Below are 12,740 nucleotides of genomic sequence, written 5' to 3'. Positions count from 1 at the left end.
GGGGGGGGGGGGGGGGGGGGGGTTCGATGATTTATGCACGATTGACCCCTCCGTGAGTCTCATCGCCATTCCAGTCATCCTGCCACAAAGTTTCCTTCTTTTGGTGCGTGCCGCCGCTTGCCGGCAACGTGGGAAACACGCCCTTGACACAAAGAGCATGTTGATCGATCCCTTGGTGTGCCCTGAGACGCCAGGAGACAAGCCTTTTACCTCGTGCAATGGCTGCTTCGGTGTGCTGGGCCTCGTGTTCACCTTTATGCGCCAGGTCACCGAACAGGCTCAGCCCCTCCAGCGTCCTCTTTCTCCCTCCATGTTCCTTGCTGGCCTCCCTCCCAGCCGTACATGTACCTTGGACGTGCGAAGCTTTTCTACTCCAGGTATGTCCTCGAGGCACTTAAACGTCCTGAGTCTTTGTTGAGCAGCACATCTTGGCCTTCCAGGCTCAGTGCTCTGCATTGTGTGTACCCCTCTTCATAGAGATGCTTAATTACGACCAGAGAGATTGCGGACTGTGGAGGACGAAAACCTTGGTCGAACTGGGTTGGACTTCGTCAAACCCTCATTGCGGCTTCATCTAACATCCCGCCCCTAGTGACTGTAGGCGACACACCAGTCGCCACTGATCCTCGTCTGTCGGCTTCAACCGAATCGCACCCACCAGCTTGACACGAGTCACTCTTCCACGCCATCGGACGGCGAGCCGCCGACGCACTGAGCACCAGGTTCTTCAGCTCTAGCTCGCTTCTCCTAACTCTCAAACTGCCCGCTCAAGTCGATGTCCCCACGCTGTGTCTGCCAACTGGCTGATTGATTGAACTTTGCGCATCGCGCGTTGCCTGGCTGACGCGGGTCACTGCGGCGAGCGGCCGACGCCGGAAGACACAGCTCACACGGATGTTGATTACTGGACTGCTGGTCGCTTCAGGAAGCTGACCCAATGCTTTGGACCTAGAAACAGACCCTCGGGTTCTGAGTTGATCCCCGAGGTGATGAACCCCGATGACTGCCCCCCCTCCCCGCCAGCAGGGTGAGTTCCACAGTCACGCCGCCAAGGCCATCGACGGCGCCAGCAATAGCACCAGTAATAGCACCACGACCAACGAACGCCAGCCAGCACCAACCTCCGAGCCAAATCCACCCACTCCCCGCCACAGGAAGAAAAGAAACAAGACCGAAAGGAGATGAAATGACGATGAGACCAAGCTTGGCCATTGGCACATGATGCCGTTTCTGTGCCGTCCTCTGCCACCAGCCCCCAAATATTGGACTCATTCGTCTCGTCCAATGTCGGCTGGCCCGTCGTCCAGTGGCTGTCCATCTGTTGTGGGCACATCAATTAAAGAAAACGGGACCCCACGAGTCGTCAATCGGGCTTCGGCCGGACGCGACAACCCTGGACAGTGATTCAGGACCTCCTCACAAATGCTTCATTGGCTCTATTGACTGAATGGCTTGCAGCTCGCACCTGCAGCCGCCCATTCACCTTCACCGTTTCACTGCTCCAACGACCCTCCATCAGGTTTGCCTTGCCGTGGATGCCGTGGGTAGCCTGTCGGAGGCTCGTCCCATGACGGCTCGAACGCATAGTTGGGAGATCACTTGGTCACACTCATTGAAAAAGTACTCCTCTGAGGCAGCTCGACTAGGACCAAGACTGCCAATACGACGTTGGTACCACGGCACGTACATGTAGACAGAGCCCTGTACCTCCACCACAACCAGCGTACATAGTACACCGTGGCCTGTATGCCTTCAACGCCAGCACCTGCGGGGCCCAATGCCCAGCCATGACACCATTGCCAACGCCAACGCCAATGCTAATGCCATTTTGCAACCTCATCCAGTCATACATCAAAACAGAAGGGTTCCCGCGGCTAGGTGCTGTCAGGCAACCATCTTCTGGAGTTGGAGCGTGAGTACTATGTACAGTCAGGTAGTGCTCAACGACTCGAGCATAACTCGGCCGAAAGTGCCCAATTAAGCTCTTAGATCCGGCCGAGCAATTGGATGGCAGGGTAGGATCAGCAAGATAACGAGCGAATGCTGTACAAGGGCCGCCAAGAGATCGCTGAAGGCCCACCGCAGTCATTTTAATTCAGCCGTACAGTAAGTACCCTGAGAAGTTATTGGGCGCCAGCGTGCAAACCTCCAAAACTTGCATCGCGACGACGTCGCAGCAACGCGTCGGCACCTCCATCTTCTCATTTCACCGTCGCCGCCGCCTCGGCAATCATGTCGCGCAAATCATGGACCGATGGCTTTCGCTTCGACAGGGACCTCTGGGATCCCTCCAACCGCTTCGAGACTTCATGGCTGCTGTCGCCGTGGGTACTTTTTGCCTGCCGCGCCCTAATTGTAAGACCTCCTGGAACATGCGATTCCCAACGGCGAAGCTGGTCTAACCGCCGTGACATCAGAGCATCTTCATCTTTACCACCCGGTTTTATCTGATTGCCCGCCACTGCATATCTGGCCCCCGTAGGTGCGACGCCGCCGTCGACGAGTTCTCCTTCTTCACGATCCTCACATTTTGGGGCTTGGGCTTCTACTTTGCCTTTGCTGCCATCCACACGCTCACCTACGCGCTGCGCGCACGCCCTCTGCTCGACTCCTTCCCCCGGCCTCTGCAAGCGCTGCATGCCCTCTTCTACACCACCATCACTGTCTACCCGTGGCTCGTCACCATCGTCTACTGGGGCGTCCTCTACTCCGGCCCCTGGTACGAGCAGCCCTACCAGGCCTACTCGAACATTTCGCAGCACGCCCTCAACGCGGCCTTTGCTCTTTTCGAGATCATCATCCCCCGCACGGCCTACGACCAGATGCGCCTCGTCCACATGCTCTGGCTCATTGTCATCCTCGCCTTCTACCTCGCCCTCGCCTACATGACCGAGGCCACCCGCGGCTTCTACCCCTACAGCTTCCTCGACCCGGACGCCAACGGTTCCGGCGTCGTGGTCGGCTACATCCTCGGCATCGCCGCCGCCTCGCTCATCATCTTCTGGGCCGTCAAGGGCCTCGTCTGGGTGCGCCAGTGGCTGACGGAGCGCCGCCTCGGCATGGATGGCAAGTTTGCGCGCCAGCCCGCGTACGACGAGACGGAGATGGGTACCATTGGCCATACCGCCAAGCCAAACCATGACCGCGAGGCCGAGCTCGACGGGCCGGTCGATCGGTTCTGAGAGTTCGGACAAGATGGGGGGAGCGACGAGAGAACGACGTAATCATAATGCCTAATGTCGGCGAAACACGCTGCTTTGAGAACGGGAGGGCAGTTTACCAGATGGTGAGATATCATACTTGAGATAAATCTTCGTCGTGCAATATACAAACGAGTACACGCCCCAGACCGCCTAGCACTTGAGTGAAATGCCTTTCCGGAGTTCCGCCTCGCGAATCTCAAACATGACCTGGATGCCCACGAACAGCGCCCCGCATGCCGTGACGAGGAAGAGGAGCCCTGGTAAGCGTCAGCTCAAAGGAAACGAACGTGGAGGAGGAGGAGGAGAGGAGGAGACGGGAAACACGCACCGGACCAGTCGTGCAGGATCTGGTACAAGATCGCCTGCAGCCCATCCAGCCCGACGGCGAAACCGACGAGGTTGGCCATGATCATCATGATGACGTTGGCCACGGCACCGGCGCCGCTGAGCATGCGGTACTGCTTGGCCGTGTACTTTTTGGCCGGGAACAGGAAGCCGGCGATGACCTCGGGCATCATGAAGAGCACGATGAGCCAGCCCCAGATGAGCAGGCGCAGACGAATGTCGTGCCACAGCGCGACAAAGGTGAAGACGAGGAGAAAGGTCGCGACGGAGCGGACGGAGCGGCGCCAGCCGCCGGCAAAGTCGGCGCCGCCGAGGGGCACGTAGATGTAGCGGATGAGCCAGCGGTTGTAGGAGCGGTGCCATGCCTTCCAGAAAGACTTTGTGGAGAAGTTGTTGGAGACGCAGCGGATCATGTTCTCGGGAGGGTCGACGCCGTCGAGCAGGGCCCAGAGACGGAAGAGGCGCCAGGGGAGGAGCAGTTTGAGCCAGATGAGGTGAAGGTTGAAGAAGGAAAGGAGGGACAGCTGAGCAGCCGTGTAGTCGGCCCAGACAGGGGCGGCGTGGGAGATGGCGCCAACATAGTCGTAGTGGAGGATGACTTCCATGGCCAGAAGGGTGAACACAAAGCGGATCGCATACCGGGCCGTCCGGGGCCCTTCGATACTGGCAGAACGGTGCTTGAGCTGTGATATGAAGTCGTTGAAGGTCATGATGGGTCCCACGAGGTAGAGGGGGGCATATATGGTGTATGCAACGTAGTTCCGCCAGGTGAAGTCCTGGGGTTCAGCCGGGATGGCGATACGGTCACGTTCGGAGAGATTGGAGGGGTCGAGTTGCTTCTTCTTGGGAATATCAGCATCACGGATAATACGGAACAGAGGAGTCTGTGAGGCGGTTTGTCGAAGCTTACCTCGAGCGGGCTTCCACTACGGGAGTCAAGGCTCCAGTAATAGTCGAGGTTGAAGCTGATGAGGCGCAAGATGGTAAGGTTGAAGAGTACCTCCCAACGAGGGTTCAGGCCGCCATAGCTGTCCAGAGTCGCGCCCCATTGTACGAGAAAGGGCTGTGCCGCATGGATATCGGCGGAGACAGGAGACAGCCACTGGGCTATCTGCTTGAAGTGATACCCCTGGAAAGTCTCGTTGGCAAAGAGCGTAATGACGTTGAAAGCCCAGGTCGCCGTGGGCACATGTTTCCTCGGCAGAGCCGTAGCTATCTTGTAATTGACAAACAAAATGGCCAGCACTTTGAGCGCAGAGACGCCGTGAAGAACGGCGAGGAAGACCAGGGCGAAGATATAGTCGAAGCTCGCACGCTGCGTCAGTCGCGCAGCTCCCTGGTCGGCGGTTGACCTTCGGTGCAGCTCGCTTGATACGGGGAAAACCGAGTTCCAAGCTTTTCTCAGCAGCGGATGCACGACCAGAAGAGCGCTCATGGCAGGGAGATTGGATCGGAAGAAACTATATTGCTGGTCGGACACATCCTGAGGTTGTCAGCTGGTGGTCTCGTCGGGGAAGGCAATCATTACGTACAATCTTGCGCCCTGGAATCCAGCCATCAGAAAGCAACCTTTCGTATTTGTGGTATCGAGGATCGGTAGCTGCGTGCGCGGGGTCAGCACACATCATCAACGCAGGAGTGGCCATCTTACGCCGCGAGACGTCGTATGCGATCCAGAACATCCACGGCACCACGACTGACAGCACGAGGTAGTACATGATAAACTCTGGAGACCTCCATTTTGACGGCTGCGAGCGACTGTGGGCCTTGATTGGAGGTTCTCCGCCCAACGCGGGGTCGGCACGCGCTTCGACGACAGTTTTGTACGGGACGGAGGAGGGGCTCGTGAAGCGAGTGTCGAGTGTGTCGAGGTCATAGATGGACCCGAGGTAGGAGAGAATCGCCATGGGGGGCGACCTTGTGTTGGGTTCGGGATTCTATATGGACTGATGCTTCTTCACCGCATCTTCGTGCAAAGCGGGCGCGCGGTCATGAAGGTCGCTCGCACGATGTCGTCAAGGTGTGGCCGAGATGATGTCGCGTGTTCGTGTTCAATCCGGGTCCAGGTCCAAGGGTCTTACTGATGCCCCCCCAAAAAGGCACCTACGTTCCTGGCGCATTCAGACTGGCGGGGCGGGCGGACTGGATTTAGGGGCCGATGCAAGGCTGTCAGGGGAGGCCAGGCCTAGGATTCAGCCAGGCCAATGAGCGCTGTTTCGATGACAGTCCCCAGCATATGATCAACGCCAAACCACAGCCTCATAAGCCTCGGCATCTCCGATACATCGAATGGAGTCCTGCGGCACGTGGGACAGGACACGAAAAGACGATGAAACCCAAATCATGAGTGAATTGGTATGGTCAGTCATGAAGTCGTGGTATTTCGTACATAGTATAGAGGTAATCGCTGCCAAGCTAAGCCCGTCCCTACCCATCGACCGGGCATCTATACTCCCTGGAATGGCTTGCCTCGAGGCTCGTCCTATCCTTCTTACCGCTCTCTTCCTCTTGTGACTGCAAAGCATCCAGGCACGCTTGGTGATAAATGTGCCTACACGCCAAAACAACCAATGGCCCCAAAGGCTGTTCGCGCATGCTATTTACAGCGAGACCCGCAGCGTCGTCGCCGTCATGGGAGCCATCCTCTGATTTGTTTCCTGCGGCATCCTGGGCCAGCTCTGCGCCATTGCCTAGACCGATCTTGCCCTTACCCCGCGCTTCATGTGGAGGTAGTCTAGAATGTGCTGCCGCGCCTTTGCCTTTAGTTCTGTCCGTGGTGCTTGCAAGCAGAGCCTTTCTCTCGGCCTGTTTCTGCTCTTCAGCAGCCTGCTTATCCTCCCAAGCTTCAAACACATTACCCGATACACCTGGTCCCCAGACGCGCCGGCCGCACGCCTCGCATGTGGAGCCCTTCGGCCGCCAGCCTCGTTGTCTCAACTGTACCGACTGCTTGACATTGACGAACAGGCTTCGCTCGAGAAGTCGGTTCGATAATCGAAGAATCGACTCCTCGTATGCATAAGCTGAGAAAATCGAGGCTAGAACCGCCCTCAGATCCGCTAGGTTTGGTGACGAGGCCGCGGCGTGGGCAAGAAACTCTCGCAGTATGCGCAAGAATGACATATTGTTGCCGGCGGTGGTGAGGACCCGTCCGTTGGCCTGGGCATTGGAAGAGCTGGACGTCGTCGTCAGGAGAGCGGTGAACGTGTGTTGGACCAAAGACCGCAGAAGCCCCAGCAGTTTGTCTGTATCGAGACGCTCCCAGCTTTCAAGATCGCGGTCCCCATCGTCTTGCGCTTTTCCGACTGCATCGATGGTCGCCGACAGCTGTCGAGTAGTATGGACAGCCGCGTCTATGAGGCTGAGCCAGAGCGCCTCGGAAGCGGAAAGCGTCTCGTTGGCAGCTTGCCGCTGCCCCCGCTGGGAGACGGATTTGGTCTTCGCGGTTGACTTTGTTTGTCCCTGACATAGCCAAATGCCAACATGAACATACTTCTGGAGGGCCCCGAGAGCATCTTCTGCAGCATCTTGTAGACCGAGACGGTCTTCGCTCTCCTCCACGCCCGCCAAGATACCTTGTAGAGCGGATTCGAGCGTCCCAAGATGTTTGACGAGTCTGTCCATAGCTTCCTTCACCTGGCCTTCGCGAGCCATGAGCGTCACGGCAGCATCTATTACGCCCGTATCCTCCATGGTTGGCAGCAGAATGCTCAGTCTCAGGTTTGCAGATTGAACAACACTGATGTAGTCGGATACATGACCAGGGTCAAATTGACACATGAGTTGGACGTATCGCTCGAGGAGATCGCGCTCTGGGTTTGCCACTAGTGCTTCCTTTCTGTCGTGACCGCCTGGCTCGAATAACGTCTGGAGATACTCAAATTGCAAGTCGGACACATTTTGTACAGAGTTCAAGATGTGTTGGTGAAGATCAGAAGATTGGTTAGCGAGTGACCTTGCAGAGTCTCGGGGGTCAAGCTCGATGAGATCTCGAGCATGCTCACGGATCACATCTTCGACGTCTTGCAACTGTTTAGTGCTCAGGCCACTATGCGGCCGGAAACACTCGCTGATGCAGTCAAAGACTGCATGTCGTTCATCATGGTCTTCAAAATGAGTCCGAACCAGCATGCCATATTCCCTATCCGCCTTGTACTGTTGTTTCAGGATACGATAGAAACCGGCTTTCTTGAAGATTGGCAACAGGCTGTTGGTGTCTGGAGGGTGATAGACTGACAATAGGTACTCGGCGCTGAGCTGAGCATCTTCGGCGAGATCCTCTCCAGGGTAGTTGCAGAGACCTGTGAGGATTCTCCTCAGGGTGGATCCAGGGAAAAGCAGATATTGGGGAAACTTGGGCAAGTTCCGGGCGATGAACATGTCGAGGTAGATGGTGTCTTCAGGGGCAAAGTCGCCAGGGTTCATAATCTCGAGAAGGATGGACACGATATATTGCCGGTCCACAGTCATCCCAAAGATCTGCTCTTCAGGCATATCCCCGTCAACGGTTCCGGTGTGTTTCTCCGGTGAGTTGTTCAAATACGAGTCCTCAAACGCTTCGTTGAGGGCACTCAAGAAACTGGGCGCATCGAATTTGAGGATGAGTCGAAGGTAGGGGAAAGAGGGCTCACTGGCTTGTGACGGTCTTGTAAGAAATCGGCGTTTGCTCCCTCTAGGCCATGTAACGCTGTTGCCCGAAAACAGGAACCAGTAGATCTCAGCTTTCGCCTTTGGTCCTGCTGTATCATCCAAGTACTCCCCTGTCGGATAAATCCTCCCAGTCAGGGTGTATGAGAGATAAGGGAACATCTTGACAGCGTCGGCGCTGTATTGATCGTCCGTGTCATCAGAGGATGGATATTCGCCATTGCCCATGAGGGGCACCAACAGACTCAGGAGGTCGATGAGAGGTGTGATATGATCGCCGAGAGCTTGATTCCACACGTAGATTAGAGCGTCATAGAGCCTGTGCTGTTTGCAGAGAAGAGTGACTTGGTCGAGATCCAGTGTGGTAGTTTCCATGTGGACGATCATTTCCTCGAGACGACTTTCCCATCCTTTGGTAACGAAATAGGTCACCATCGACTTGATGACACCGGGGGGGGCAACGGTGATAGTCCTCTCGAGGATATGTGGCTCAAGTGTTTCGAGAAAAATTCCTTCCACGCCGGCGTCTTCGTACCACTCGTACATCTCGTCAAAGAGGAAGTCAAGATCACCTACGCTTTGGCAAGCCACGAAGCAAATTTCGGCCAACTCCTGCAGGTGAGTTTCATCTACCACCGTAGGATCTTTCTGTCGCTGGCTAAAGGCGTACTTCAGCGATGCGCTCATGATCTCCATCAACTTGTCATGCACCATCGAATGTCGAAGAGCTGTGTCTTCTGGGAGGCCGACTGTCAGCTTCTCGGCGTCGCCCGTGTAATACGAGGTTGCAAGGCGTATGGCAGCAATGTAGTCGCCCTTCTCCATGAGAGCAATCAGTCGGTCCGCCCAATTCGATAAAGACCCGATGGAAACGTCATTGAACCCAAGCAGGAAGAGACGCCCTTTGTATGCTTTGAAGCTCATGTAGAACGCATCTGCCACCACGCCATGCATCGAGGTGTCTCCTTCGTCATGCTGCTCGACCAGGGAGTGAAGCTGCTTAGAGAAGATATCGACGTGGTAGATGTACTTGTGAATGAGATCGAAGCCATCAGTCATGCGCATGCTTCGATCCTCCAGCACGATGAGTTGTTGGGTGATGGTGAGGACGGTGAGAACAGAGCGACTGAGCCACTGAACAGCAACTATTGCCTCGTCGCACTTCCACCGGTTCCGCGACTTGAAAGTGAGAGTTGATGGTTTGTCCTTGTTGTCCGAAGGAATCTCATCGACGTCGAGAATGGTCAGGACGTTGGACCAGCAGTACACGAGCTTGACTTTAGAGATGTCGCTTCCTGTTGTATGATCTGGAACCTTAAGTTTGACAGCTGGAAACCATGCAAGGCAGCCGGTCATGGCACTGTGTTGAGCGACATCTTTGGGTCGAGCGGATTTGTGTTGTGTCTGTGCAAGAGGTGTTGTAGAGACAATGACGAGCAAATAAGGCGTCAGCATGGCCGTCAGGCCCACGCTATCCGTAGCTCTCTCCGTGTTCCCCAGTGGACAGGAGGCTAAGGCTAAAACGGTGCTGGGCCGCATCGTCTTTCCAACTGGCGCAGGCGCGTCCGGATATCGACCCAGAATCCTGGTTGTCTTTACCGTCCTTCCCAGAGCACCTGTACCCCTTGTCGCAAGGTGCGAAAAGGCCATGCCCTTGTCATCAGCAGAAACCAGGGCGGTGTGCCTGGTGCCTAGAAACCCGAGGTGCGTGACGGCCACGTTGGGAACGTGGCCGTCTTCCGTCCGATTTTGCATCTGGGATGGCTCGAGGTGGGGAATTTGTAGAAAAGGCCTCGACGCCCTGCTGGTGTCCCATGTGAAGATGCTGCCATTAGCATGACCTCCTGCAATCGTTGAGTGGTCCGCCGAAATTGCAATGGAGGTGATGGCACCAGATTCGACGGCCTTTGTCCCAGGCCCCAGAATGGTCTTGAGGTTCTGGTTGTAGTCAAACATTAAGATTATCCCTTTGCTCGTGCCGAGTACAATCGAGGCCGACACGGCGATGCAGGTTGGTACACCAAAGTTTCGCTTCCCGGCTTCCGAAAACGCCTGACTGTTCATCTTCTTCAACTTTGTCCATCGGACGACCTCCCAAGGTGGTGTCTGGACCTCGGTGTCGTCTTTGCTAAATATGATTTGAGAGCTCAGGGAGGCGTTGCGGCTGTGTGTTGACAGGAACGCTGGCGAGGAAGGTCGCGGGCTCCCGGTGAAGCTAGAGGATAATCGCGATTGGAATCGTCGGTCAAAGGGCCTGAATGAAGGTGTCGGGCTGCTGAGGCCAGGTCGTGAAGCAACAGAAGGAAGGACACTGCTTCCGGGGGAAGATACTCCTGAGCCCTGCAGCTCGTCAGCTCATACCCTCCCGCGCAAGATGGTCTGAACATACCGCAATGGATGGAGTGTCATCCGGCACTGAGAGAAGGGAATCGATAGGACTGCCTAGTCGCCGTGGCAGGGCGTCCACGGATCCATCCTCCGACACATCATCCACTTGACCACGCAGTATTTGTCGGTATCGATTCGCCGTGATCCCAGTTTCCACGGGATTTGGTGGCTCTAACGCGTGGTTGAGCTGCGTATCTTGCTCTTCAGCAAGGTGAAGGACATCATCGTGGTTGGAGGCGCCAGTCGAATCCTCTTCGATGATCGACTGCGAAGTATCCGGGGAGGAACTGTCATCGTTTTCGGCCATTGTCCGACCATGTCCCTCGTCACTCTCCGTTGGGGGTGGGCTCATCGATAGCAGAGCATTACGCGCGTATCATGTCCTCCGAGAGTGTCGAAAGAGCTCAGTGGAGCTCCGAGGTGCTGGGTCACCCGTTCGATGTCGGATGTCTGGGTATATGGCAATGGATCTCTGAGCTTTAAATAAAGAGTATAAGCTGTAGTATCGCCCAATCGTTCTCTTGGTCAGACAACAGCCGCGTCTCAAGAAGAGGTGGTCGAGTGGAGGAAGCTTGAATCAGCCTGGAGTGCGCGGCGAGCCAAGTATCACGTCGCCTGGGAAGCTCCAACTGCCTAGAGGCGCAGTTGCTTTGGGGGTGGGGAGGAGCCTCCACTGGCCAACGCTGTAACGGCCCGCGGTTCATCCGGCGGGCCTGAGCCTGGCAGTCAGGGGTGCCAAAGCCAAGTGGCTGCGCGATCTGCATAACGAACGCTGCACCGTGCTCGCTGATCTCCATAAGGCTGCACCCAGTTTATTGATGTCTGCTTCTTTGATGATGGACCTCTCGCTATGTGAACTAGTCTATCTATCATGATGCCTTTTGATCTTTCACACAGTTTATTGAGCTGTAGCTCCCTTGTGTTGAGCGTTGTATTGCCCCGGCGCAGGGAGGCTGTATTGGATCACGATTGGTGGCAAACCTTGAAACAAGACGGAAGCTCATCGGGGTTGTCACCCACCCAAGCAACTCGACGATAATGAACGTCAGGTTTTGAGAAATGGCATGCTATTTATGATTCGGTAATGGGACTCTGGTCGACATGGGCTTTTGTGCCTGATATCATGGGTAAGGGCATTGTCAACGGCACTGAAGGCCAGCTTGAGACAATTCTCAAATCGACCATGTCAGAGGCAATGAATTCAACCTACATTAACGGCTAGACCGTGAATTTTCTGGGTTGATAGATAAATAGACTCTGGTAACGAGAGCCGTCCTCCTACCCATAGATGCCCAAGGTGATGCTGGTCTTCTCGATGATGATGTGGATGATCCTGTCTCCAAGAAGACACAAATGAGCACGCTGAACTATCGCCTGGGACCTTACCTGGGATCACGGGTCCATAACTCAACTTGCCTTGCGCTTCGGCTCGGGAGGGAATTGTGTTTCGTTCCACACAGCATGGCAGACAATGCTGCTTCCCAGACCGCCAGGCAATTGTTCTGAATACCAAGTCCTGAGGACCTGTAATGATAGATGCCAGACAGTGACATTGGGGTAATTGATCCACATGCCCGATTCATCACCCATAGTGTATCCGCTACCGCATTAGTCAGGCCGGGAATCGCAAGCAACCCCCCGTCGCAGGCAAGCTTCACAAGAGGATCCCACAGACGGCCAACAGTTCACTCCTTCAAACCATCCAACAACGATACGAAAAGTGACGTTGAGCTCCCCGAAAAGCCGCTCAATTCACTCAGACGAGCACTTATCTCAGCAGTGCAAGCTTCACAATGACCTCAATCGGCCCCCAGATGCCGCCCAGCCCATCGAAGCGCAAGCGCACCCCCGACAACCAAGAAGACGAGTCACCGCCAACGAAGCAAGCACGCAACACAGACGAGATCGACATCAACGACGACGACTCCTCAGACGACGGCTTCGGGCCGAGCGCTCCAGCAGCGCAAGGTTCCTCTGCGTCCAAGACGGCCGCCGGCCCCTCCCTCCCACCGACCGCCAAAACGAACACAGACGAGATAGATCTCGATGCTTCCGACAACGACGACGACGACGACGACGGGCCCTCCGCATCCTCAGCAGCCACCACTGCATCCGCCAGCAAACCCTCAATAGGCCCCTCACTCCCCCCAAAACGCA

At 55.8% G+C, this 12,740-nt stretch overlaps 4 protein-coding genes across 4 annotated transcripts in view; 2 read left to right on the top strand and 2 right to left on the bottom strand.

Annotated features, from left to right (window-relative positions):
- Positions 1 to 2,232: 2,232 nt before the first annotated feature.
- VDAG_01009 (uncharacterized protein) lies at positions 2,233 to 3,182 on the top strand (the record flags this gene model as incomplete). The annotated part of the gene is made up of 2 exons (XM_009649895.1): positions 2,233 to 2,355; positions 2,418 to 3,182. 2 exons carry the CDS (start codon positions 2,233 to 2,235, stop codon positions 3,180 to 3,182), a joined length of 888 nt encoding a protein of 295 aa, XP_009648190.1.
- A 96-nt stretch (positions 3,183 to 3,278) lies between these two features.
- VDAG_01008 (glycerol uptake protein) lies at positions 3,279 to 5,606 on the bottom strand. The gene is made up of 5 exons (XM_009649894.1): positions 5,200 to 5,606; positions 5,081 to 5,148; positions 4,459 to 5,031; positions 3,532 to 4,390; positions 3,279 to 3,460 (listed from the first exon to the last, which is right to left on the bottom strand). Exons 1-5 carry the CDS (start codon positions 5,453 to 5,455, stop codon positions 3,354 to 3,356), a joined length of 1,863 nt encoding a protein of 620 aa, XP_009648189.1. The 5' UTR covers positions 5,456 to 5,606; the 3' UTR covers positions 3,279 to 3,353.
- A 369-nt stretch (positions 5,607 to 5,975) lies between these two features.
- On the bottom strand, positions 5,976 to 10,914 carry VDAG_01007 (uncharacterized protein; the record flags this gene model as incomplete). Its single annotated transcript, XM_009649893.1, has 2 exons — positions 10,585 to 10,914; positions 5,976 to 10,535 (listed from the first exon to the last, which is right to left on the bottom strand). The coding sequence occupies exons 1-2, from the start codon at positions 10,888 to 10,890 to the stop codon at positions 5,976 to 5,978; spliced, it is 4,866 nt and encodes a 1,621-aa protein (XP_009648188.1). The 5' UTR covers positions 10,891 to 10,914.
- A 1,462-nt stretch (positions 10,915 to 12,376) lies between these two features.
- Positions 12,377 to 12,740, top strand: part of VDAG_01006 (uncharacterized protein) — a gene marked incomplete at both ends in the record, with an annotated part of 1,118 nt that continues 754 nt past the window's right edge. Inside the window, one exon of the mRNA XM_009649892.1 lies at positions 12,377 to 12,551. Within this exon, the coding sequence (XP_009648187.1) occupies positions 12,377 to 12,551 (175 nt within the window). The remainder of the gene's footprint in view (positions 12,552 to 12,740) is intronic.

The sequence above is a fragment of the Verticillium dahliae genome, genomic scaffold (assembly GCF_000150675.1).
Source record: "Verticillium dahliae VdLs.17 supercont1.2 genomic scaffold, whole genome shotgun sequence".
Taxonomy (NCBI): Eukaryota; Fungi; Ascomycota; class Sordariomycetes; order Glomerellales; family Plectosphaerellaceae; genus Verticillium; species Verticillium dahliae.
This window is presented reverse-complemented; position numbering and strand designations above follow the sequence as displayed.

What these genes read in the sequence shown, in the direction of transcription:
- VDAG_01008 (XM_009649894.1), bottom strand. Translation starts at nt 5,455, where the DNA reads ATGGCGATTCTCTCCTACCTCGGGTCCATCTATGACCTCGACACACTC. An exon ending in GGATTCCAGGGCGCAAGATT is followed by an intron (nt 5,032 to 5,080) that starts GTACGTAATGAT and finishes TGACAACCTCAG; the next exon opens with GATGTGTCCGACCAGCAATA. An exon ending in GTAGTGGAAGCCCGCTCGAG is followed by an intron (nt 4,391 to 4,458) that starts GTAAGCTTCGAC and finishes GATATTCCCAAG; the next exon opens with AAGAAGCAACTCGACCCCTC.